Raw genomic sequence first — 26,764 nt, 5'->3', positions numbered from 1 at the left:
GCGAGGCTTCATGAGGTGTTACGGCAGCGTCTGATGGGCTTCCGTGTTGAATTGTAGCTTGTTTATTAACAATTAATTCCTAAATCGCTAGCTTTAGAAAACTCCTTCTGAGTTTTTAGGCCAGGTCACCTCAGCAGAAAGGAGAGAATAATAAAAAACTGTGCCCTGTGTGGTGCTGCTATTAACAAGCTTTATACTTTCCACTTCTCAGTGATGAACTAAGTCAAAGCGTTCACTGCAAATAAAGCAGTTCACAAAATCAGTGCTGAATTCTTAATAAACCAAATATGTTCCTGCATAATTGAGCATTGGCTGAGCACAGGAAAACGGGAATGGTTCCCAGTGTGTAGAAAAGGGAGAACATTTCTGCATCTGTGCCACGTGCTCCCGTGATGCGCTGGCAGCCCAGGGGTTAAACGCTGTCCGCAAGTTACTTTGCTCCAAGGGTATAAAAGGAGCCTCCATCGCTTTGGTTCCAAACCTCGTGTTTGAAATGCGCTGTGTCTGCCCTAGCAGAGCGCTCAGGAGACAAACTGCTTGCATGCTAAGTGAGGTAAGTGCACGGCGCTGTCTCTGCTTCGGCTTTTTGTGAGGAGTGACCAGCCATCCCTGCTGGCAGTGCAGGATAGCGATAGTTTACTCTTCAAACTGCTGCGGTGTTTGAATTCAACAGAGCACGACGCGGAGCACGGGCTGCTGCTTCTGAACGTTCTGCACATGGCACCGCTGCTGAAGGACTGGGGTCAGAGGACGGTGCAGACTGTCTGCTGCTGTACAACGCAGCTCTGCTGCTTTCTTTAATACGTTACTTGCTGTGACTGAATAGCTGACAGCCTAAAGTACAACAGGAGCACAGCTGACTTAAGTGAATACTCCACCTGTTAACTCACTGTGAGGTTTAGCAAGTCCTGGGCATAGGTTACAATGGAGAGAGCAGCATTTGTAGGAAAAGTGTTCCTAGCAGAATTTTGGTGGATGAAGCCTATGTCTGGCTCTGTTTTTATGCACATGGGATCTATCAGACTGGTTGTGAGGGCCTCCACAGACCCTCACCAAACACCGTCACTGGGGTATATTCTTATTGCTCAATAAATGTCCCTTATTCTCTTACAGTGTAACATTTTTATGTTAATACTGTGTGCTGGACGCCAATTTGGAAGTATTCTGTCATTAATGTCAGTCAAACTGTTTGTTTTTTTAATCTAAACATTTCAGTCCTTACAACAGAAGTTACGGCTGCTGTTTAGCTTGAGTTTCCATTCTGAAAACCCATCGGAACGCTTTGTGAAATGGCAGAAGTCCTTGGCTAAGTTTCTTTCAGGGAAGGACACAACTTTTGTCCCACTGTGATCTGCTTTGATCTCCCTTGTTTCGTAAGGGGCTGCAGAAATGAGAAGGGTCCCCATTCAGTTGTTCCGATGTCACAGAGGTCTGTGTTAGCAGATCCCAAGACACATCTAGAGCCAGGAACACTAGGTAAATTGTAGCCATGCTGCACTTTAATTTCAGCTGCCGTTCCTTCCAAGCACCTTTCTGACAGTCTGAAACAAAGGTCATACAAGACAGCGTGCTTTGAGGAACTCAGCTGTTCGTGTTTTTTAGATGACAGCACTTCATGTCTCGGCATTATCAGCTGATCTCTGATCTAGAACAAAGATAGGATTCACATTTTACTGTTTTCACTCACTTTAAATCATTCTGCTCATACGTACGGTAATGTTTTTGTGACTTAAAGTGTACACGAACAGACTTGTCACAGCGAGTTTGCCAGTTTTTTCAGACTTTCATTAGCAGAGTATTTACCTGTCTCTCATATATTAATAGAGAACGCCTGGAGAAGTTAATTTTTGAATTGTGTAACAGTACAGAAACAGAGCGGGAGGATTACTAAATATGGGAAATGAAGGGAGGGCTCCTGGGGAGGGAGGAGAGTCGGACCAGCAACGCCCCGCCTTGCAACCGGAATCTGAAACTTAGAGAAATGTTAATTCTCTTTCATTCCTGTCTGACCTAAGCAGACATAAAGAATTTCCTATTAAAAGAAATATATCTTTCTTTTTCAGAGATACGAGCTTTACTTCCCTGTTGTTTTCTTTTGCTTTCAGCAATTCTTAAAGCTGCTGAAAAGCATGACTTCCTGTTGTGTTGTTCCAAAACCTCCAGTGAGGAGGGTTGCTATCTTTGGAGGAACTCATGGCAATGAGTTATCAGGGATATTTTTGGTCAAGCACTGGCAAGAGAATGGAGCTGAGATTCAAAGAGCAGGAATGGAAGTGAAACCATTTCTCACCAACCCAAGAGCTGTGAAGAAGTGTACTAGATACATTGACTGTGATCTGAACCGTGTTTTTGACCCTGATAATCTTGGGTAAGAATAGTTGTACTTTCTGTTGTTTTAATTTTCTGTTTTTTAAAACTGCCAGGAACTTCCTTTCCAGATTAAAACACTGATGCAGGTTCCACTTCTGTGTTATCCAGGCAGTCACATAACTGAAATTACTGACCTTTTACCCAAAAAGAACAAATTGCGTGTGCTGTTTCGTTTTAAAACTTGCTGGTAGAACGAGCCTCAAGCCAACACATAACACCTAAACTGAGTATTTTAAATCGGTATGAGGATAGCTGTGCTTGTGTAAACCTAAGCTGCTGTTTGGAGTTGCAAAGTCACTATTTCTCATGCCTTCTTGTGCAATTCAGCCTTGGAGCTCTTCTGAATGCAGTTATGAAATATGAAAACACAAAGCAATTTAGAGGTAGACTTCAGTATATAAAAGGTGACAAGCAAGGTGGGAAGTGTATTTAATTATGGTCATATAGGATAGAAGACAAACACTTGAAATTATAAGCTAGAAATAAAGCATTCTATGGCAAAATGGCAAAATTCAGTAATTTATCTGTCTCCTTATTTTAGCAGAAATGAAATCTATGATTGCTGTGCAGTGGTAATTGAGCTTACTTTTTAATGGGATTTTCTGTTTCTCTGCTTTTGAGACATCTATGCCAGAGGTGTACTTTGTTGTGTGAAACGTTTTTTAATGACTGGTACAGCTGCAAGCTGAGAGGGTAATTAAGTATGAGAAAAGCCTTAATTGTAAAAGTGAATATTACTGAGACAAGTAGGTGTCACATTTATTTTGTAATCACGGTTATTCTTACCCTGAATGCCTTCTCACCTGGCTTTTCATCTAACAGTTTTGTCCTTGGATATTATATGTAAGGTGGACAGACTTTAATGCAGAAGTGTTAAGGCCATTCTTTCATGGCTTACTTACGTGTTCCCTCTACGGACAGGAAGCCAATGATCTCAGACCATTTCTGACATGCCAGTACAGGCTGGTCTGGTGCCTGAGACTGGAAGCATTGAAACTTCAGAGGAAGGCATTTGAGGTGGCAAAATCTTCTCTAAGGTTCATGAGAATCAATAGACTGTAAGAAAATCTCAGCAGAACATGAGAACACGTGTTATGAAAGAGCTTGTAAATGAGGTCCAAGGTAAAAGGGCACGAACCCGTATCAGAATACCGCTGAGCTCAGGCTTGGAGGTGGCTGAAGTTGTTGATAAATGCTGGGTTAGTTTTCTGCGCTGAGGGAAATGCTGAGATGCACGTACTAGAAGTAAATGCAAATAAATAAGAGAAGTACAAAGCCTACTGCAAAAATCAGGTTAAAAAAATGTAATGCCTTTCTGCACAAGATACATAGCTGTGAGACTGCTTCCCACTAACAATCATTTGTTTGTTCAAGCACAAACATCACGTTTTAAGCCAGGTAATGTAATGGGCAGTGATGGAAATAAAGTGAAAGGAAAGGATGTCAATATTTTGTTGAATGTAAAGTCATGAAATGAGTTGATTGATTTGTTTGTACTAATATTAACAGACAGACAGTGGTGGAAGATATTCCATATGAAGTGAGAAGGGCTCAGGAAATCAACCATATCTTTGGTCCAAAAGGTAGTGATGATGCCTATGACCTTATTTTTGACCTTCACAACACCACTGCTAACATGGGTGGTACCCTTATTCTTGAGAACTCCAGGGATGACTTTACAATTCAAATGTGTCATTATATCAAGGTAAAACTACTTTAAATGAACTATTAAACAGATTACTGTTTGCAGTGTATGACTATATAGTATGTCATTTCTTCAAATATTCTATTTTTTATCCAGCAAAACTGTTGCAAATATATAATCACCGATGCTTTTTTAAAATCAGAGGTAATTAATAATTTGATTATCATATCAGGTAATTCAGATTTCAATTCATCATAGTCTTCATGTATCAAAATGACTGTAGTAAGATTGATGGGCAGGGAACAATGCTTAGAATAACATCTGTGAAAATAAATGTAGTTTAATCTGCTTCCACACTGATCTGTCAGGAACTGGGATAAATTTGGGTCACGCATGCTAAATAGTTAGACATCAATTTTGTGAAATAAGGACATGGAAGAAGTAACGGAATTAAGTAATGACAAATGTTCCCTTCATCACTATTTATAGGAACAGCGAAGTGTCTTTGAATCCTGTTTGACTCTGCTGTTCCTGGAGCTGATAAATAATGGCAGAGTGAGGTTTGCACTAAATGAGCAATTGGAAAAGAGATCTGCAATAGGATGCTCTGTCAAAAAAAGGAAAACAAAAAAGAGGCAGAAAAAGAGAAGGCTGAGTTCACAATCTCTGTCCACACGAGATAATCTAAACATAGCAACAACAAGAAAAAAGATCTGCCTAGAAATCTGCTTTAAAGGATTTAGATTATAAATTCTGGAGCACCGTTGAGTAGTTTCCTCTTCCTGTTAGCAATTTAGGAACAGAACTGGGTTCATTTATATTAGGAGACAGCAAAGCTCATTGGACCGTGCCTGGCAAGAGTTAATGGAAAGGAGACCAACAAACAGAGCTTTGTGCGCTTTCTAAAGATGTCCTACTTCTTTGAGCACCATGAAATAAAGGCAACATATTGAACACATTGTGTAAATCACTTCTGCATCAGTAGGCTTTTTGTGGCGCAACATTTTAAAATATTTGCATAACAAAACCATTTTAAAACAATCTCCACAGAATGCTTTGGCTCCAGAGCGCGTTCCTGTTCTGCTGATTGAACATCCCAACTTGAAATACGCAACAACCCGATCTGTAGCAAAACATCCTGTTGGTAAATATGAAAGATAAACAGCATTTCTGATCTATCAGCAATTATCTAAAAACACGTCTGTTTGCAGATCAGTTCATTACGTTTTACTGAGTGCTCTGATCACTAATTGCTGTTTGTTTGACAGTGCATTTCCAGAATCAGATGTTTATGATTTTCTCATCTAAAGAGCACTGATCTGTCATTTGGCACACAAAGCATTGGATGCTAGCCAGGAAGGGGAGTAGAAAATATGTAGGAAAGGAGAAAATGACGTTGTGCTTGAAAGATGTCAACGTTTACATTTGTAGAAACAAAACCATAATCACAGGCAGGGAGAAAAAAAACCAAACATTTGCTTTTCATGAGTTCTCTAAAACACATTATGGAAAGAAAAGATGAGAAAAGGAGTAAAGGAAAAGAGCATACAGAATGACTCACATCCTGGTAGCACGCTCAAAAATGGTTATGTGGTTCTTTGAACTGATCCTTACTCACGAGCCACATTTCTGTTTGCCTTCCAAATAACAGAACTGCAGATTAAAATCTGTCTGAACGATAACACTCAGACACAGTCAGACATGTATTTTTCCTATGCAATCTAAGCGTGATGTATTACAGCTCTCTTAATAATCTCCCTCCATCTACGAACAGGTGTGGAGGTGGGGCCTCAGCCACAAGGTGTTGTTAGAGCTGATATTTTGGACAAAATGAGGAAGATTGTCAAACACGGCCTTGATTTTGTTCACCTTTTTAACGAAGGTACAGTAAGTACTGCAGGCTCCCTGCCTCACGTCAGTGCCTTGTTTCGAGAGAGCGTTTCTTCCAGAGGCAGGTTGTTCTGCAGCTCTCTGCTGCTAACCTGGTAGCACTACAGGGATGCAGGGGTGGGCAGCTCTCCAGATCACCCAGCTGTGGCGTGAGGAGCTCACAACAATTCCTGCCATGGCTTCTGTAGGCAGCTCTGAGGACGTTACTCAAAAGCTCCATCAGGACACTTGAATTTCAAATTGCTTCGAGAACCAGAAATAGCAGCTCACTGTTTCTGTAGTAGTATGTACACTGAGGACACTGCACACACAAATTAAAAATAGGCCTTAGATGGCTGCAGTGCATTATTTCAAATTATAGTCAAGAAATTTTGTAAGATATCAATTTTATCTGCGTGGTATCAAAGGTGCAGATTGACAAAAATAGGTGCTGGAAATTCTTTAGGATTACATTTGCCAGTAAGTTCTGTTTGGATGTAGAAGGAAAAGAATTTAGCTGTGTGTGCCAGAATCTGTGCTGGAATGGTAAAGATTAAACAGCACCAGCACCATCCACGTTGCACAGCAGTAGCAAACACAGCCTGCTGCTGCCTTACTCATATGCAGAATAAATCTTCCTAAGTATACAGTGAAAAGCCACATCCAGCACCACTGATCTCATTGAGATCAGGTTTCAAATGCAGCAAAAGGCAATACATGACAAGATCACCTTCCTACAGCTGGGATTCTAGGGAAAGAAAGATGTGCATCTACACATTTTTATGGTGTATGAGCTAATCACCAGCATGTAAATGCTGACAGTGTACAACCTAATAATTTAAGTTATTCTACAGTGAATTAGGAATGTGTTGTGCTTTCTAACAAGCAGTTGTTCATTCTGACATTAAATTGCATTTATTCTTTCTAGGAAAAGAATTTCCACCATGTACAATTGAGGTTTATAAAATAATGGAGAAAGTAGATTATCCCAGGAATAAAAATGATGAAGTTATTGCTATTATTCACCCTAAGTTGCAGGTAAATCTTATAGTAGCTGCCATCTACACCATTTTTAAGTGCTCTTGTGTTGCTTCTGCTACATTATAGTATATAGTGAGTAAGATATTTACAATGAGGCTATTGCTAATGGGTTTACCAAATACTTCAGACCTTCCCCATAGGAAGCTCCATCACTGAGGTCATTCAGTATTTCAGGAACTGATTTGGGAATCACTGAACGTGAAATCATGTTTGAATCTAAAACTGAAGACAGCAGGATAGCTTATATTCTAAAATGTATTTCTAATTCTGAATTCTGAGGTGAAAGTCTGATTTCAATTAACTGTGAGCGTATGCATTTTCCTTTTAGTTCAACTTCACCAGTGAATTCTACGCAAGCCTGCAAATGAGTGCCAAAATCCTGAAATTATGTAATGAAAATTAAAAGCAATGATTTTAAAAGCTTTTGCCATAAACTACAGGGAAAATAATTATTGAGCATACATTTAGAAATCTCCTTTAGAGAGTTTTTGAGAAAAAATGAAAGTAAATGTGTTTATTTATTTTCTTTATCTAAGGATCAAGATTGGCAGCCACTGAACAATGGTGATCCTCTGTTTTTGACTCTTGATGGAGAAGTAATTGCATATAAAGGGGACTGTACAGTCTATCCAACATTTATTAATGAAGCTGCGTATTATGAAAAGAAACAAGCCTTTGTAAACACAGTTACCGTGGAACTCACTGCAGAACTCATCAGATCCTCAGCCGTAGATCAGAACTCCTCTTAAAGCTCGCGACAGATTTTCCGTACAAGAAGTGATTTCTGTCTGTGAAATCCAGTATCATCCAGTGGTTGTTCGCAGGCTTAATAAATTCAGAATCTAATTTAAAAATGTAATTTAATTAACATTTTGAGAACTTGTAATGTGAAATATATTGTAATAGGACAGCATCATAATGCTAATTATGGCTTCTATTTACTTGTTTTAATAGACCACTATAGATACAAAGATTATTTTTATGAAGTTTGATAGTTGGTGCTATATAAAAGGATTAAACAACGTACCACATATGCTGATGAGCAGCAATAAAGCATCTATCCAGAATTACACGGAAAGTAAAACTTTATCACCCAGCTAAATGATATAAAAATGACAACATTTTAACTTGGTAAGCAGAAACATCCAGTAATCAACCATTCATAAATTAATTGTTCAGCTGAGCCGTATAAAATGTGAGACAAAGGAAACCAGAAGGAAAGAAACACAGAGAGGGGATGTGTATGTTATTAATGCCTGCTGCCCAGAAGTGGACGCCTTAGGGTTTGTTGTGGCTTTGTGCTTAAGAAGGATCATCTAAGAACATGATTTCCAAGGAAGAAGTACACTAAAATAAATTATGTTTAAATTGAAATTATTACAAGATTAATTAAACTGCTCCCGATTTGTCTTTTAAAGACAAAAAGGGCTGAATTTAAGAAGTTTCCAGTAGTCTGAAAGATACTGAAGCCACATTCTGGGGAAAAAAAAAAAAAAAGTGCATATCCAGTGAATAAATTCAGAAAGCACTCAGTAATTTGTTGTTTGCTGAAAGGCTCATCGTCCACATAACCCACCATAAATATCTACTTTGAAGAGTACTAAGCCAAAATCGTTTCAGCTTCCTTTGTGTAACTCTATAGCAATAAAGTAAAGATACAGGACAGAAGGAGATGCTTACTGAATTACATGTTTTATTTCTTTATATTCGGATAAATATTGAATAAAAATTTGAAGATTGATCTGCTGCAGTCCTTATAGTGTTCTTGATAGAAGCCTTGAGATAAGAGATGCTGGGATGAGTGTTCTGGCAGGACTCCGTGGCAGGAAGCAGGGTATTTTCTCACAGAACGACGTTCAGATAAAATGACCCCTGCCTCCTTCCTCCGTTTTATCACATAGCTTTGTACCTGAACGTGGTGAAGGAACATTCCTTACATTTTTTGGTGCCTTCTCTGTTTATGGCTTTGCCTACAGAGCACCTCAGTACAGTACAGAGATATCTGAACCTGTTCTCAGTGACAAGTCCATCCGTAGCAATATGGAATACAGTGCAGACCGGTTTTCTTCCTGGTTCCTGAGTAGATGTGATGAGGTATTTTTTTGGTACAAAAACTGGCACTTAAAGAGTCCAAGCAGAATGGTGTAGTCCTACGGCAATGGTCTTTGTTGGGAGTTCCAATGCAAACTTAACCAGCAGAGATGAAAGATTCCAGGAAGAAAGGAATTTTTCTTCTCATACTCACACATCCTACTAAGAAGGTCAAACTGTTGACACTCATGAACGTCCTTCCTCTATAATTCCTAAGCACTGTAAGAAAAGTAACTGAAGATTTCGGTTTGATCCCATCCATCCGGGCCATGCATGGTAGCAAACACAGGACAGGGCATCTGCAGAAGATGAGTTGGTAGAGAGAACCGTGTTCACCATCCCTGCAAACTGCTTTGCACTGTCCTTTCTGCTGCAGAGTTCACTCAGGCTCTCTTCTGTGTTAAGAAAGTCTTTGGGGTCAGTTTGCGCACTTCAGGCTTAGCTGTAAGAATTCAATGCAATTCACATTATCATCCAAACACAGAACTGAAGTTACCTGAGCGTTTCCTAAGTAGCACCTTTAAAACAGGCACCAGAGGAACACACACACGAAGAAAACCCAGGACAAGGAAGATGTATTAATTGAAATCTGAAGGTACACAGAGCAAAGTTTGTAATACATACAGAAATAAAATTGAAAACAACAACAACAAAATTTGTGTTAGTAGGCCATCACAAGTAATGAAATGAGGAGTGCTACAGAAATGCATTACACAGTCCTCCGAATAAAAATAAATAAATAAAACTAAAAGTCTGCAATTGCACTGCATTTCACTTGTTTTCTTTCTGTGGGAAGAAATTCTGGTTTCTAATTTTCCTGAAGTAGTTGAATGTAGAAATTAATTAAACCTGAAATATTCTAACACAGTACTTTTTACACAACAAGATGCACAAGTGTGGAAAAGCCCCGTAGCAACTGGAGAAACAAAAACACTGACTTAGAAAAACCCTCAGAAATATTCTCCATCATGAATTATGTTCCTGCCCCATCGTTTTATGGGAAGTCATTTGCATGAATAATGAATAAAAATCAGTGAAGTGCACATTACACTGCAGGCATCACACACAGGAAGACAGATCACAAAGCTCAGGAGACCCACAGAGGCCATTTGACACAGAGGCTTTCTGCAGCTTGCAGGATAAGCCCCCAATAACACTGACAAGCAAAACAAAAAGTTGCAAATGTTCTCAGAACGTCGCTATTTCAAAATCACAGACTTCATTTTGCAGACCTATTGAAATGCCTTCCTTTTCTCTACCACAAGAGGTTTTTTCAGTATACAAAATATTGCCCAGGAGTTAAGGATTCCAAAACAACAGACAGCAGATCAGGATCCCACAGATCTCAATTTTCCACAAAAGGAAGAAGCATCTCACATTTGACACTTCTTCCAGCAGTCTAGAGTCACGTTTCAGCAGGCACACCAACTTGGACAGCAGCAGTTTTCAAGCTTAAAACTGAACCAGAGCAATAATCCATTTTACTGTAGCTTAGCTGCCCTGATTAAATGGGTTCCAGTCACCAGACCACAGCACTGAACGTTTGTGCTCCAGCTGGCTACAGCTGTCCAAAAGAACAAAAAACCTTCCAACATCAGCCGCTGATGCTCTTAACTTTCCAAACATCTACATATCAAACACAGAACAACTAAAGAGAAGTTTCAGGCAAATCATCCATTTCTTCAAACGTATTCAAGGTGTTTTTGCTATTAGTTCTTGAATTATCTTGAACTTTGCTTGGATCTGCAAGAAAATGCATTATAAACAAAACAGGATATGGTAGAAACTGTATTTGTGAGATGGAGCTTTTGCACACCTGCTTTATGTTAAAAAACACACATTTATTTAAACAGCAAGTTGTCAGTTTGCTACCATATCTGATACTGAACGTTTTCTTACTGCCTCTCTTCTTTATAACCAAAACAATTCTACTCCACAGTGCAAATGCTAATTGACTAAAGAGCAAACTTCAAAACACATCTCAGATCCTCACATGCCCCGTGTAAACTGACGCCTGCTGCTGGAAGGACATCTGACTCCTCTGAGTTCAGTCACTCTAAGTGTCACTCTATGACACTTCCAATACTCCCAGCAAATGGCTGTCTTGAATTTCCTGGTTAACATTCACAAGGGGCAATTTGTCATCCAACACACATCCCAAACAAACAGGAATGTTGTAGGGCTGAAATACAGCAAACTACACTTTTGTTAGGTAGAATCAGTCTGATTTGTTGCCACACCTTGCAATGCCATATGTAACGACTCAAGGAGTAAATCAATGTACTTTGCAATACCTTTTCCAGAACAAAATATGCTGTCTGTTAAGAAGTTATTCAGCCTTATGCCAGTCAAGTGCCATAAGACAATGTAAAATTCAGATCAAGAATAACTGCTTAGAGAAAAATAAATCAGCTACACCCACCATGTTTCAGTGCTGAGGAATAAATAATGAGAGTTGTGGCCAAACCTCTCTCCAAATGGTTTCAGACCCCTACCACGTTAGCCATGAGTTTCCCTAGCAGTAAGTAGAGCAGTTGTGTATCTGGGTTATGTGCATTCACATTCTTAAAGGTAGAAAATTACATCAAAGGATTTCTAAGGAAAAGGGGTTCCATAAATAAGGTGGTGTGAAGCTGAGCAGTACCTGCTGGCCCTGGATCTTCATTAATAAACGAAACGTGTGTTTTCCACTCAGTCCATCTCACTTCATTAATCCTGTTTACATTGCACATAAATTGAGTCATTAGTGTACCTTATCTCCCAGCTACACAGTTGCACTTCCCCTTTTATTTTCTCACTCCTTGGGATTGCCACAGTTTGCCATCAGCATCTGCCCTTCTAGTACTGAAAAGCACTGCAGTGAGTGCCTTGAGCAGCATTACATATCATATGCAGATGGGAACAGCACTCAGATCATTCTGCAGTTTCACACATTATGAGTACAGTCTCACATTACATATAAGAGTATTTTTCATTAAACAACACAATAACATTATCTTCAATATGATAATCACGTCAATTAGCAGTCAATTCTAAACAGAGTTTCTTTTAAGCTAACATTTGAGGTGATTATGATAAAAATGACATCCCCTGCAATAAGAGCTTGTACTTATATCTCAAAATCTGTTTTCTTATTAAAAACTGTTAACACATAAAACCTTTTCTGTTAAAAGCAGGAAATAATCTGCCAAAATACACAAAATATTTTAAAGAGTCCTTTGAGGAGAAATAACCTTGAAGAGGCACAAAGAACAGAACAGAATAGCACAAAATCCAGACTTTACCTTAGGCAGAGCCTTGTGTCGTTTTCAGCCACTTTACACCGCTCTCCCAGTTGGAATTTTTTCCTCAAAGACTTTGGTAAGAATTTTTCAAATTCCAGAATGGTTCTGGCTCTCTATGAACAATGAATAATAACAGGAAAGTGGTTAACCATATTGAGAATCTTCTGACTGTAGCATACATGGAGTTATGGCATATCCTTCATCCACCATCCACGATCAACAGAGACAGAAACAGAAGTAAATAACATGTTGCAGATTTCTCGGTCAGACTATGAAACACACCTCCCTGGTGACACATCCAGGGGAATTAAAGTCACAAAGGTACGTAGGGACAGTCCATGAGGTTGAAAATCTGACACATGAGATTGGCTTTAGGATAGCTGTTAATTGTGAAGTTATTAGGATACTCTTACATTAAAGCTACAGATTTTCATTATTTGTACATGCATGCAAATGGAGATTCTCACTGTTAACACCCATCCCCTTCTATCAATGTGATAAGTGACAAAAGCTGCAGCTTGGAAGACCTGACCAATGCTTCTATACTTCATTAAACAAGCTAACCACAAACAAACCTGGAGTTTCCAGATGTGCTCACTCTCTTTAGAAATATCTTCCACTGTTTCTCCCATCAATGCAATCAGCATGTTCAAGAGAAGAACAAAAGTCAACACAACGTAAGTTATGAGGAGCAGAAGAAACAGCACAGGATACTTGGAATTTTGCTGGATCTCCAGATCACCCAGACCTAAGGTGAGCTTAAAAAGATCCATCAGAACAGGTCCCAGACTGCTGTTGGAATGGCATTCGCCACCATTTTGGCAAGTTTCAATCAATGCAGCAAGAGCTGAGAAAAAAGCATGAGACAATTTTTATCACAATAATGCTTCATGTATACATTGCATTTTAATCTATAGAATTCAAGATGCACTACATAATAAAGAGCTACAGCTACCCAGCAACGTACACAGCAGCAGCTGGACGACAGGAAGCCAAGAGGAAGCAGAAAGAGCCCACATCCAAATGAAATTGCAAGCAATTGAGCAAGAGCCAAATTACTTATCTGTTGAGATAGTCTCTAGGCAGAGTTTAAATCTCTAAACAGGGCATTTTAATTTCCAGAAGAAACCCCAACATGAGCTCTCATCATGATAACAGGGTTCTTAGTCATAAGAATGCCAAAATTTTTACTCACACAGAGCATCAGTGCTTTTCTCCAGTGATATTTACCTACGCCAAATCCCAGCAAAAACACGATATAGACAACTAAAAATTTTATCACATCGTTCAGGATGACCTAAAAAGTAAATAGAATATTTATCAGGAATTAAAACTGAGAACTAGTTTTATGTTTTATATCTGCAGGGATACAGGTGTGATGCACACTGCAGCATCAGATCATTTCTAACCTTGTGAAGGAAAGCCTGATAAGTTGTGTACTTCAAGAGAGACAGTAAGTGCACAGCACAGGTATTACAGTATGTGATGCAATTAAATAGAACTCTTTTAGCTGAAAAAAGCTGACAAACTACTCGTATATTTGATAAAATAAAATCTTGACCTTTAAGATATAAGCTAATTTCTGCTATTGAAGTTATAGGGTAGATTTTATATATTATACTTTAGCAGAATGAAAAAAATAAGAAAATTCGATATGAATTACACATGAGTTGCTGCACATGCTTCATTAGGATTCTACAGATAAGCAAGCACCAGGTGAAAAAATAAAACTAAATACTTGCCTTTTGAATCATAACACTGTAAATTCCCATGGACTGGAAACCTCTGGTGAAATAGAGCATATTAGCCCATCCCAGGGCCATTGCCAAAACAAGACACACGAGGTGTTCTTTGTAGGAAAACAAGTACAAAAAGACAGAGAAGATCACAAGCATAGCTTGTATAAAACTGTTAAAAAAAACACATGTATGTAAAAGGGAAATTACTAGCACAAAACCAATAGCATCATGGAAAAATATGTAAACAACTGCTCCTTAGGCTTCAACTCTACTTTCATACTGCTTTCCATTTTCCCCTATGAACATAACCAAAATAATTTAACAACAAAGTAAGTGAGTTAAAATCTAGGTATGTTAACATATAATGGCTATCCTTATTGAAGCTTACTTCAAATAAACTCTTCTCCCCTGGACAGCAGTTCAATGATTTTGCTAACAGAGATATTTGGAATCAACAGAGTTTCCATGAGCCTCTCTGCAAGGAGAACACAGAGAACACGCAGTGCATTCTCATAGGATGCAGACCAGACTCTGGCAGCACAAGACTGATATTAGAATGGCTGTAGAGTTAAGCTGCCTGTTTTATTGATGTATGATCTTATTCTAGAAAGGAGAGGAAATCCCCAGCTGTACGCTGTGTTTTCTTCCAGGAACAGTTGAAAATTAGATTTAGTTTATTAACCAGGTTTCTTAAATGTATTTGTCTATACACAGCATGAAGAGATGAAGCACGTCAAAGAGATAAAAGACAGTACTGCACTTTGTGAAAAACAGTACACATCAACTCCCAGTATTATTATCGACCAGTGAAAGCATTCCCATGTGCTAAGGAAAAGTGCATGGAAGGTTACATCCATCTCTCTGAAAACTGATAAAGAAAATTGTGCATCTGCTCAAGGAATCATCCCTGCAACCACGGATTAGATACATAGTGTATAAAATATATGCATGACAGACTTACAATGCAAAGTGGAACCACGCATCAGAAAGAATTGACTGCAGGTCTGAGGGCCTAAGCAGAAAGATGGCTACACTCTACATCATGAGATAAAGAAAAAACACAGAAATGGAAGTGAGAGAAAGCAGGGGTCAAGATCAGTCTTCCAAAATCATGCAAATCTGAAGTTAATCCTCTGTAGAAATCTCTCTTTGTATCTATTTATTATTTAAAAGTCTCACCTCTTTTATGGCTAAAAATATGGCTCCTAACATAACCATCACCTGTCCTGATAACTGCAGCCATCCCACACCACGTGTCAGAGCCAGTGGATAAGGTGGAGCCTGCAAGACAAAGCCAACATGAAAGACTGAGTTCCGTATCTGAAGGGTAAAAGGCAAAGGAAGTGGAAGCCTCATGCATGTAGCTCTCTGGTAACCAATTTAACTTTCTGTCTTTGTGTTATGCAGCTTTTGCAAGTAACTTCTACAGCTCTTCCTTCTAGATAAGAAATCTTGATGTGCGAGAGCCTGGTCTCAGTACAGGCTGATGTTCTCATACATGTTGGGGCACTTTTTTATTTGCCAGCATTTTAAAAATAAACCAGAAAATACTATTGCATTTTAAAGCAGTAAAACGTGTTAGAGTTAAATGACTGCACTCACTTCATTTTCATTAGGCCTGTGGTAGGAAACTAATGTCAGAGTTACGTTGTACAGAAAATAAAAGCAACATGACATAAAAAGCATGTGGCGTGCAAATTTCTTCCATTTCATTCGCAGGAGTGAATTAAGAGGCTCCAATGTCAGCATTTCGTGGCGATTCTGTAGAAAGAAGAGAACAATCTACTAAGATTTGAAATTTCCACTTGTAAGAAAACTGAGATAATGTGTGCATTTTATGAACAGGCAACTTACACCGATATTCGTGTTGTAGACAATAATTTCCAGTACTGAATTGTCTGCAGTGGTATCGAGTTCTGTCAAATCATAAAGAGAAGACTGGACGGGACCATAAGCCCAGTCTGTGAATTTTCTTGACAGGCTTCTGTTGGGTTTATCTCTTATCTCTCTGCTGAGGATGTATTTCAGAACCTAAAACATGAGCAGAATCATTGGTTACCAAATGCATTCTTCAGGGAACTGAGAAAGTATACAAATACACTTGTCAAAACCAATACCTTTCAGTTCTCATCTCTGTTAGAGTAGTGTAATTTAATGCATTCATAACTCCATCATTAAGTAAGTGCTGCTAGAGATCACAAACTTCTAATAAATAAATACAGTGTTCTTAATGTCTCTGGATTTTCTGTCAAAGAGAGATTTTTCTGAAGAATGAAAGCACAATTTTCCAGGTGTTCACATTTATAACTTGATCAATTACTCTCTAAATCATCACACTGTCATCTCATTACCACATACACACAGATGATCTATGAGGAACAAATGCAACAGCAGCGTAACAGAGCAGTTCTGGAAAGTCTTCTAAAATGACTTGAAGATTTTGTATTGTCTAAGAGTAGTTTTGTACTAAATGCAATATTTCTGAGTTTCTGTACAACAGAAAGGTTTGAAAGGCTGTTCTTAATAGTATATATATTTTTTCCACAGAGAAAGATTCTTAGAGGAAAACCTTGGAGGGTAGGAGAAGCATTGCTTACATTTTGAACCCTATTAGCTCAGTGGTATACTGGTATAATAGTGGTATACAGTACAGCACAGCAAGCATGGAGAGCTACATTCCAGAGCACTAACGTCTGAGGACATGGTTGGTCTTGATGCTTTCTCCATACTTAAATTCTCTTAGATGCTACTGAAATAATACCCACCTCTAACTTCCCAGTTTTTGCAGCTAATTGTAGTGGTGTCAAACCCTCCTTGTTCTTCACTTTTTCCAAATTTCTGTCTTTGCTTTTCAACAAAATCGTGTCATACATTCTGATTACAAAGTCATTCTGAGTTTTAAAGTCCTCTGCAACAGTAACTAATGCGTGGAGGATATTGTTTCCTCTGGAATCCTGAGAAGCAATGTTGGTCCTGGTGTTGTCCATTAACAGCTCAATTATATCTGGTTGATTGGTACATGCAGCTAAAGCCAGTGCAGTTTCACCTACAAAATTGTAACATGCAACATGTGTTCATGTCTTATTACAAGCAATCAAACTGTTCTTATAGGAATGATTGTATTAAATATCTTCATATTTAAAAGCATGTATCAATACAGGTTATTTTTAGTTTAGCTCTTGGTTTAGAAAAACTGAATTTGCACAAAAACATTTGGAGAAAATCTTCAGATTCAAGTTTGTGTCACTTCATTTGCCATTCAGCATTTAACAGTTGTCTTACAAATATATCTGTGTTGATAATACATTGGACTCTAGCAAATCTCTTTATAAGAGGTACTGTGCCATTTTTCTGTCCTGTGATACAACTTTCTTAGTCTAGGTTCAGTGACAGCAATGATCCACACTTGCCTGCTTTCTATGCTGTCTTACTTGTCTGGGCATTCCTTCCTAACAGTTGCAGAAATCCCATTTCTACTTACCAAAATAAAAGCCTTCATGCTTATGTTTGGGATTAAAGAAAATACCCTGGGCGTGAGCATTGACATCAGCTCCTTTTTCTATGAGAGTCTGAGTGATTTCAAATTGTCTTCTTTCAATGGCAATATTTAGAGCAGTCTGGCCTGAAACAGCAGACACAGGTATTTAGTGTGAAATCTTACAGTGTTACAATTACTGATGGCATATTTAGCTACATGCCTCAAAACGGGACCAGATGGCAGTACCTTTATATGCCTCTTCTGTGTATGCTGCATTGATGAACCTCTCCAAAATACCATTTTCTTCTGCAAAGGATAGTAGTACGTTCACTATCTCGTTTGTGTTGTTGTTTATGTTCAGTAGAGCTTTCATCAGACAAGTTTTCCCAGTATCTGAAGCTGTGAATTTTTTCATTAGATAATCTGAAAGAGTAAATTTTGGGATTAGATCACATCAGGCATCATTAAGTTAATGGAAAACAGCTTGAATCTTTCATTTGGAGCAGAGCCTGAGGGATACATATGAAAAGAAATTGTTTGGTAAACAGTTACCCAGTCACTCTGTATTTGAGCTATGTGTACTTTGTGAGATGACACAGAGATGTGGTAGTGGTTAATAAGACAGCCAGTCTGCTTGCTTTCTTTTCCAGCTATCCCACCAACACAGTAACTCCAGACAAATCCAAATTCTCTTCTTTTCTTCTCTGCCTGCTCTACCATGCTACACACATCATAGACAGTGACTATGCCACAACCAGACTGACTGCAGCAAGGACAGACATCAGCTTTGAGTCTTGTACTGCAGAAGCTAGCTCAGGTATGGCTGTGGGAACACAGTGCACTAGATCCCCAGGTAACATAAATAAGAGACAAATACTCCCCAGTGTTGCATCAGAGGCAGCAAGAAAGCAGCTGATTGAATATGCTTTCATTTAGAAATAAGAAATGACATCCATTTGATTGCAAACAAATGACTTCAGATTTACACACGACTGGCTGCTGCACTGAGGTATTTCCTAGCAGAATACACATGCACTGCCAGAAGAGGTAAGAGTCTTCCTTCAGACAAGTCCACAGCCTACCTGGCACAGTCATGTTTGTGCAAACATTTGATCTCTCCTTCAGCTCTGCGAGCAGACCTTGCAATTCTTCAATATTCCCCTCAGATACTGCCCGAAACAGGTATTTCTTCAGCTTCTTCCGTGCTCCTGTCTGCTCAGGTCCTTGTGCTATGTTAGCACTGAATGATCAAAAATAATAATGGAATTGCTGAGTCAGTTTACTTGATTTTCTACATACGAGGAAAAAGAAATACAATTACTTGCACCAGACTACAGTGACTTGCCCCGTTTCCATACAGGTGTCCCAGTATGGATCTCTCCATATGTTTCTGTACATTACTTATTTGCTAAGAAAATGCTATTGAAAAGCAAAACTGAGAGTTATTTCTGAGTTTAATTACTGAGTATTCAGAAGGCATACACGCCTCATTTCTGGGCACAATTGGTAATATCTACCCTATTATAGCTTTCATGTGTAGAAAATGCTTTAAGAAATACTTCCCATCTCCACTCACCAACAGTCTGCATTAGGGCTATATTCAGTCACATCATCCTGAAGAGACTGTGGGGAATCCATGTCTTCCCCATTTGCAGACGCACTGCAGAAATGAGAAAAGCACAACTGCTAAGACAGGAAGATATTGGAAGACATTTTGGCAAACTGCATGAAGACCCAGTCAGTACGAGGATTGTCTGATTCCAAAGGAGTGACAAAAAGGAAGAGATCCACTGGATTTTATTACATTTAAAAAATGCTGAGGAAAGCAGCCTGTTCTGTGTTTTTCTACATTATTTCATTTGGGATCTTGAACCTGTGGGAGTTTTTTCTTCAGTGTTTGTTTAACACTTTTTGTGCAACATCTTCAGTGTTTCACCATGAAACGTACAGTCTGCCTTCTCACATACTTAATTTGTCATCTGCCACAAAACAAGTGTTAAAGCAGTGATCTTGCATGTATTGCACACAGTGAATGTGATTGAAAGATTTATTACACAGTACACTGTAGGCAACTCAAGAACATCTTGCAGCTGACTGGAATGGAAATTTCAGCTAAAAGAAAGTAAAGCCTGGGCCCTCTGTGCATATTTAGGTAATAAATTTAAAGGACTTCAGTGGCATTGGCATTTTGTAATTTCTGTATGCCATTTCTAGACATTTCTAAAAACAAATCTGACATAAGAGTTGATTGACAGTCATTTTTCTCACTTGTATTTTTGTTTTCTATGGGATTTGGATATGATGAACTCTCACAGGTTAATAACTTAGGGAGCCTGGACTATTAGTTATTGACAAGGTGGATGTATGGACAGACTGCAAGGATTCAACACTGCTCTGCAGATATTTATTTGAAACAAAGCTAGAAGCTCAGAGTACATTCTTATTCAGTCCATCACTTCTCTGCAGAAAATCCAGTGACAAAGTGCATGCGTGTCTCGTGCAGGTTTGTTCCTGAATGAGAAGGAAAAATCTGGGTACCTTTCCTCTGATACAACAATACAACTGTCAACAATTCCAGAAAGCTGACCAGTCACCTATTAGACACAAAAACATTTTAATCTAACACAATTCTGAGCTTATTCCAGATTTGATTCATATTCCCCTAATTCATAATTCTGGCTTTCAGTACCATTCCAGTTTTTAAATATCTGGTGCATTCTACCCACTCATAATTTTTCTCTACTCATTCAGCATAAATAACTGCTTTAAATATCTCAGACTCAACATTTTCATGTTGGTTTGTTGTTAATGAAAAACAGAGCTGGGAATATTGCTAAATTAAGCTGTTGTTTTCACATCAGAAAATTGGGTGCATGGAGTTTGTCCTCATCTGTCACAAATAGCATATGCTTAGAAAGGAAAAGAGAATTGATTTAAAATTTATTTATATTTGAGGCCTGATTTATTCAGTGTAAATGACAGCAGTACATACAGATAAATAATCCAGCAACAATTGACCTCCAACAGAGTTCTGTCTTTAAAGTCATCAAAATCTATGTAAAACCGTGTGAAATTTTAGCTCTAAGGAGGAAGAAGGAGTAGCTGCTGAAAATGAAATAGATATACTTGCAGTATGACTCTTGTATATGCACTGATAACTTACCATGGGCGAATATTCGAATCCATTGGTTTTGAAAACACAGGGGGAGATGTATTATTTGGAGTTGCATTGCCTTCAAAACCTTCAATCTCCAGAAAAAAATGTGAACTGTTGAACATATTGCATTGAAAAGTTATTAGCAAAAAGTCAAATTCAACCACAAGATACAGAATTCACTACATGTAAGTACCTGGAACAACACTGACAATTAATATTTTCTGGCATCATACCTGTCTAATAGGATGGTGTCTACTTTTCCCTGGAAGTATCCCAGCCTCTACCATCAGTTAAGCACTTTCATGTTGGCAGGTGGGCAAAAGATCCCAAGATATTTTTAGAAGGCACAACATCAGATCCTGACATGTCTGAACATCAACACCAGCACCTAAAAGCAGCCTCACATCGGACTTCTGTGCCCACAGCTGAACACAGCACCACCAGACACTTACAAACAGCCAGACATATGCATAAGCACTCACACATACATGTGCTTCTTCATCTACTACATTTAGTCCCTCTTTCTCCAGCCAGTAGCTATCATTCCAAACTCATCAGCAGTGATGAACAGTGATCCAAGTGTTAATTTCACTGTGTATAACTGCTCAAACTTCATGACCTTTTAACATTTGAGACGTGTCAGCAGAGCATCCCTGAAATTACCTCGGCATGGGGCACTTGTCAGAGTACAGGAAAAGCCTGGACAGAAGGAGGATCACTGCTATCATTTCTACCACACACGCCACACTCACAGCTGCTGTAATTCACCGTTGTTTCACTGGGATCTTAACTTGGCAGAAAGGCTATGGAGTGAAAATGCCAAGGATTCATGCTGCTTTGTGCGTTCCCCCACTATGATGTGCAGGATCTGTCCCAACAGGTAAAAGCTGTCAGAGGCTACAGTGCATTTCCAGAAAGCCAGAAGTGCTGCTCTTCAGGCTTAGCTGGACTGCCTCAGCTGCTCACACCAGGAGCGGCGTGCCACGGGTTGATATCTCTGACAGCACTGCATTCATGTGGAAGATTCTGGCATGCGATAGCTGTACAGCAGCTATGAAGTGGTGCCTGTTTTGGAAGCCAACATACTTGGCCTACACCAACGTGTGGGTTTTCTGGGAATACCATGGGGAAAAAAGCCAAAATCCACCATGCAAAGCAAGGGGACAACTGCCAGAAATACCCAGGTGCTTACGTGGCCATGGTGCACACTGTCAGCAGCACTGCCCACAAACATAATCAGGTTCTGACAACGCTGGCAGTGCTCCTCCCATCCTGTCTCTTGGTTTTCCTGTACACGTACTGTTAGCACGCTCAGACACCGGGGCCTTCGGGAATGGGAAGTCGCATTGTCTTCAAGTACATATTGCCAATACATTTGTCAACGTGAGAAATGCTACCCATGGAGGTGCACCAGGTGCTCAGTGGCACCATATGCCAGAAGGAAACGTTCTGAACCTATAGAAGTACAGCAGCTTAGAAACATGTAATTAATAGAACACGTTAAACCACTGCATTAAAATTCATGTGATCTTCGCTCCTTATATTACAGGAATGTTGTTGGCCGCACCCTGAGCTCTTGGTTGAGAGATGGCAAACCCCCAGGGTTACTGTTACTGATACCACAAAACAGAATAGGAGACAGGAGATTAAGTAATTAAGTGTAGTACTTGTCAGTATTTGTTTTAACTATAAAATCTTCCATGGAATTGCCCCTTTTTGGAGTACTGGCTGAGTTTCTCATACACCCCATCGAGCCCTTCTACAAGCAAAGTGTGATGATTTGAACACGGGGCTTCTCTTTTTGCATTTAATATTGGAAGGAGACATTGGGCCAACCAGGCAGTGGGTTTCAAATAACTTGTGACAGCATTTCTGTAGAAAGTGATTCCTGATTATTAAGAAATCATAAATGTTAGAACAGCCACAATTGCCTGGGCCTTCACATGTTGCCATAATAGCTAGTAATTAGCCAGAGTGAAAAGTTTATGAATTAAATTCATCCTCGGTCTACAGTAACATAAGTGATTTCCATAACACACAGTATCAGGGATGAATTATTGCTTTTATTACAGTATTCACATTAAATTAAAACCCTCAATCTTTGTATTAATTCCTTACCATAAAATATGAATGAAAGAGAATATTTTATTTTATAAAATAAAATAGGTAAGAAATCTCATTAATCAGAATCATGAAAAATTTAATGAACGTGGGCTTCTGTTTGTAATAAGGATATCCCAAACCTCCTGCCCTACCAGCTCTCATTCTTTAATTCCACCTCTGCTTCCCCACAGCCTGCTATATTTCCTTCTGATGCTGTTTGCAATGTTCCTTTTTTCCAGGCCAGCATCTTTCCTACAAAGCCTGGTGTGTCCTGCCACGTCATGGCTTTAAAAAGACCACTTTACCTTCTCCAACTGAAATGCTGATCATCATCAGACCAAATTCTTGTAAGCTCATAAAGGTATATAAAGTGGATGCAGACCAGCTTTAACAGACCAGTGCTCACATCTGATGTCTCTAGGATAGAGTGTTTTTCCTATTAGGGTGAACACATACGTCTATCTAAACAGAATACTCTTCCACCTACAAATAGCATAAGCCCTCCCTTTTTTGAAAGCATCTTCTTTTATCTGGTCTATCTCATTCATATATACAGCATGAATAAAGATATTAGTGATACTGCATTCCAAATATCTACTGGAAGAGATTAAAAGGGAGATACAACGTCCTACCTTTTCTTTGTGGGAGTGCCCTCAGTTGGTTTCTTCTCTTGCTGATTTGAAGGGGGTGCACCAGGTGGATTTGTTTTCTTGCCCATTAGTGGAACAGCTTCTTTGTTATCTTTAATCATGTTTCTGCAGTAAGTAGAATCGTGGTTACTTAACACTTCAAGAAAGTATGGGGACCAAATTACCCACTTACAATCTCTTCACAAGTAATCATACAACTCTTGATCTTCTTATCAAGGTTTTTCAATTTTCAGTTATTAGGCACATACATGTCATTTTATGTGTCAAGGCTGGAGGGTTATGCTCAAGATTGTTTAAATTCTAAGAAAGGGGTCATTAAGAGTGATACCATAAATCCAGCAGAACTGTAAGTTCAGGTATGTGCCTAAGTTAAACTGAAGTGAGCTCAGCAATCACAAGAACAGTAGCTCTGAACAGTGTCCAGCCTGATCTCAGCTAAACAAATGATCACAGGGGTGACATCAAGGACCTTTGTGTGCTGGTGACATTTGTCAGCATTTCAGAAGGAAAAAAAAGAATAAGCCATGGCTCTGCTGTATGGGAATCACCAACATCATGCCACACAAAAAGATGTTAATGCATGTTATCTGCCTAAAAACACAACACAAATTCTGTCAGTAATAATAATAATCTTCCAATTTCTCAACATAATACTCGCAGGCATGATTTTAAATCACAACAACAACCTGAAAGCAAGAAGGTGGATTTAGGATCCACCTAAATTAGGATCCACAATTAATGTGAAATCAATTGAATGTAGAAATAGTAAGTTTTACAAAGTCATGGATCCATTCCCAAGCAGACTGGGGAAGTGCCCTCCATACCCAAGGACAAACTAAACAGATCTGAACATGTACTGCACTTTTTTCCCCTCCTACATCCACTTTTCTTAATGTGACAAAAGTACATACAGATTTTCTACTCTGTCTCAACATATAGAAGGCAGATTGTGAAGCATGTCTGAAAAGACCTGACAACAGGGATGAAAAAGAGGGCAGGCATATCACAGCCTTCACTTGTGTTGGGCGATGTGATACTTGACATAAATCACTTCCAAGGGGACTAGAATGAGATGGAGATGGGCATCAAACAGCTTTACAAAGTAAGTGATTTTAGAGGAAGGGAGTTGTTGGAAACAGACCAATAGGTCAAAAAATATGTCAGCAAAAGGAGTTTTGATTTGAGAAAAACACAGTTGGTACATGTGTGAAAGTTAGAGGGTCACAGAGTGGTCACAGAGCTGGAAAAAGCAAAGGCTAAGGTTAAAATCTGTAAAGCACACAATGGACACAGGGAAGAGCTTTTAATTTGTGAGCAATGCTGGAGCCGTTGCACATTTCTGCATGGGACATCCACAGGGGCAGTATGTCAAAAGCCCCACCTGCAGGCAATTGTCACTGCAGACATTTTAGCACTGTCTTGAGAGCGAGAAACATTTAAGAGAGGTGAAAGTAATCAAAGATAACACTGAACTTTCAGTCTGTGATGGAACACTATCGAACCACCAGTGATTTAAGGGAAGAGTTTGAAGAGGAAAAAGAGGAACGGTTCACTTCTGTATATTTTTGTCATTTAATATACTGCTTTCAAAGCCACATCTAAGATCTGATGGAGACTATTTCAGACGAGATGTCAGAGTCTGCACAAGTAAAAAACTGCAGGCATAACAGTAACCTCCTGCAGTGCTGAAGTAGTGTCTGCTCCTCATTTTTAATCACTATTAATTGCAAGCCCAGATGAAAATTAAGCCCAGGCTTTTGACTGTATCACTTACTGAACTCAGTTCTTATTTTAGGTACATTCATACAAACGTCATGACAATAAATGGAGCTTTTTTCTTCCTCCCTCTGTCTTGTTAGTTTAATGACTAACTGCTTTCATCATCACCTTCCCATGCACTATCATTTTATGTAATCTATGACATACAGAGAAAAATATTGGAACAGTCTGGAGAATGCAAAATCATAATTATTGCAGTCTGTGTAACCCGATATGGAGTGTCATCTTTAGTTGTAACTATTTTTGAGTCTCATTATCTGTTTAATTGTTACTTACCTGCCATCAGAGAGGCCCCTTATTTGAAGTGGGCAGTGAGACAAAAATACTGTGTTGATTTATAGTATTAAGAATTACTTTGGAGGAGATTCTGAGGACACTGTGGATGTAGTATCTCACCTCCAGTGTGACAGGGAGAAGAGAGAAGTGCCTTTGTCTGTAATGGTGAATGGGACTTCACCACTTTTACAGAGTGAAGCATTTCACACAATATCACAGACCCACCTTTCACTTATCTGAGAAAAATCATACATACTCATACCTGAGCAGATCAATGACACCATAACCATTTATCTGGGGGACTGTTATGGGACAAAGGTCTTCTCTTCTCCCTTAGGGGCAGAGCAGAGGTGGTGACCACCGAGAGATGTTTCATTCACGGGATCCTTTGAACACCCACAGCTGATTCTTACCAACTCATAAAACAATCCTTTCCCCCAGAGGAAAGATGATAGAAATTCCATTTTACTTTTGTGCATTATTTATGGTACATATATCCAATCAGCAGAAAGTCACACTTGATAGGAAGAGTTTACTCTTCCTGTAAGATTTTCAATCTTTTGAGGGGCTGTGGTGGACATCAGACACTATGAAAATGTCATTTTTTTCTTGGGGAGAAGCTATATTATTTTACTACAAAAGTTTTTCCTACCCAAAATATTAAAAGTCTCTGTGAGAAGCAATGTTTTTCAGTGAGGAAAATGCTTTAAAATTATTCTCCTGCTTATCTATATAATATGCTATATTATATGATATATATCTATATATCTATAGATATGCTATGATCTCCAAATTGAATAAAAAGAGGACGTTTTAGAGAGTTGAAATAAAGGCTACTCTACCATGCCAGCTATTCTGCCTCTGACAGTTACTACAGTGAGTGAATCTCTCAGTAGAAGGTAAAAATATTTTTAACTTCAGCCTGTATGCCAGTGTATTTTGGATCGCCTCAGCACAGAAATCAGAAAGTGTCACAGTGCATTAAGCAGAGAAATATAAATGAAATAAGCTGTATCTTAGTTTCTGAATGCCTCTAAGTCAGTGTGGCACACCTTGGGAGAAAGACAGATTAATAAATTAGAAAAATGGCAACAACCACAACAGCATTCTCCAGTTGAAAGCCAGGCTTAGTGAGGACAGTTTAGAAGATTTCATTCTCTGGAAAAGCATCACACCTACTCCAAACACCCACAGAGCTCTTACAGAACTTACCCTGTTTACAAAACCTGCATGGCAGAGTAGAGAAGGCGCCTCCGAGTTGTACGAATGAAGCTCAGATTTG

At 39.0% G+C, this 26,764-nt stretch overlaps 2 protein-coding genes across 2 annotated transcripts; one reads left to right on the top strand and one right to left on the bottom strand.

The window, feature by feature from the left end:
• The first annotated feature begins 493 nt into the window (after positions 1 to 493).
• ASPA (aspartoacylase) lies at positions 494 to 8,666 on the top strand. The gene is made up of 7 exons (XM_042879650.1): positions 494 to 553; positions 2,106 to 2,368; positions 3,880 to 4,075; positions 5,066 to 5,159; positions 5,790 to 5,897; positions 6,813 to 6,922; positions 7,462 to 8,666. The coding sequence occupies exons 1-7, from the start codon at positions 494 to 496 to the stop codon at positions 7,672 to 7,674; spliced, it is 1,044 nt and encodes a 347-aa protein (XP_042735584.1). The 3' UTR covers positions 7,675 to 8,666.
• On the bottom strand, positions 8,602 to 26,764 carry TRPV3 (transient receptor potential cation channel subfamily V member 3). Its single transcript, XM_042879651.1, has 18 exons — positions 26,695 to 26,764; positions 23,410 to 23,532; positions 20,681 to 20,785; positions 19,094 to 19,177; positions 18,600 to 18,757; positions 17,764 to 17,940; positions 17,521 to 17,661; positions 16,805 to 17,085; positions 15,894 to 16,070; positions 15,642 to 15,800; positions 15,219 to 15,320; positions 15,001 to 15,074; positions 14,043 to 14,208; positions 13,531 to 13,597; positions 12,876 to 13,147; positions 12,301 to 12,413; positions 11,661 to 11,731; positions 8,602 to 10,759 (listed from the first exon to the last, which is right to left on the bottom strand). Exons 2-18 carry the CDS (start codon positions 23,526 to 23,528, stop codon positions 10,665 to 10,667), a joined length of 2,361 nt encoding a protein of 786 aa, XP_042735585.1. The 5' UTR covers positions 23,529 to 23,532; positions 26,695 to 26,764; the 3' UTR covers positions 8,602 to 10,664.

Source organism: Lagopus leucura, unplaced genomic scaffold, assembly GCF_019238085.1.
Source record: "Lagopus leucura isolate 7727_CA_CO unplaced genomic scaffold, USGS_WTPT01 Super-Scaffold_100024, whole genome shotgun sequence".
Classification (NCBI taxonomy): domain Eukaryota; kingdom Metazoa; phylum Chordata; class Aves; order Galliformes; family Phasianidae; genus Lagopus; species Lagopus leucura.
The sequence above is the reverse complement of the archived record's forward strand: the minus strand, read 5'-3'. Positions and strand labels throughout refer to the sequence as shown.

Coding starts and splice junctions, on each gene's coding strand:
- ASPA (XM_042879650.1), top strand. CDS start 494: ATGCGCTGTGTCTGCCCTAGCAGAGCGCTCAGGAGACAAACTGCTTGC. Junction 4,076..5,065: donor AAATGTGTCATTATATCAAG/GTAAAACTACTT, acceptor CAATCTCCACAG/AATGCTTTGGCTCCAGAGCG. Junction 6,923..7,461: donor TTATTCACCCTAAGTTGCAG/GTAAATCTTATA, acceptor TCTTTATCTAAG/GATCAAGATTGGCAGCCACT.
- TRPV3 (XM_042879651.1), bottom strand. CDS start 23,528: ATGATTAAAGATAACAAAGAAGCTGTTCCACTAATGGGCAAGAAAACA. Junction 17,662..17,763: donor CACAGAAGAGGCATATAAAG/GTACTGCCATCT, acceptor CTGCTGTTTCAG/GCCAGACTGCTCTAAATATT. Junction 11,732..12,300: donor GACACAAGGCTCTGCCTAAG/GTAAAGTCTGGA, acceptor CAATGTAAACAG/GATTAATGAAGTGAGATGGA.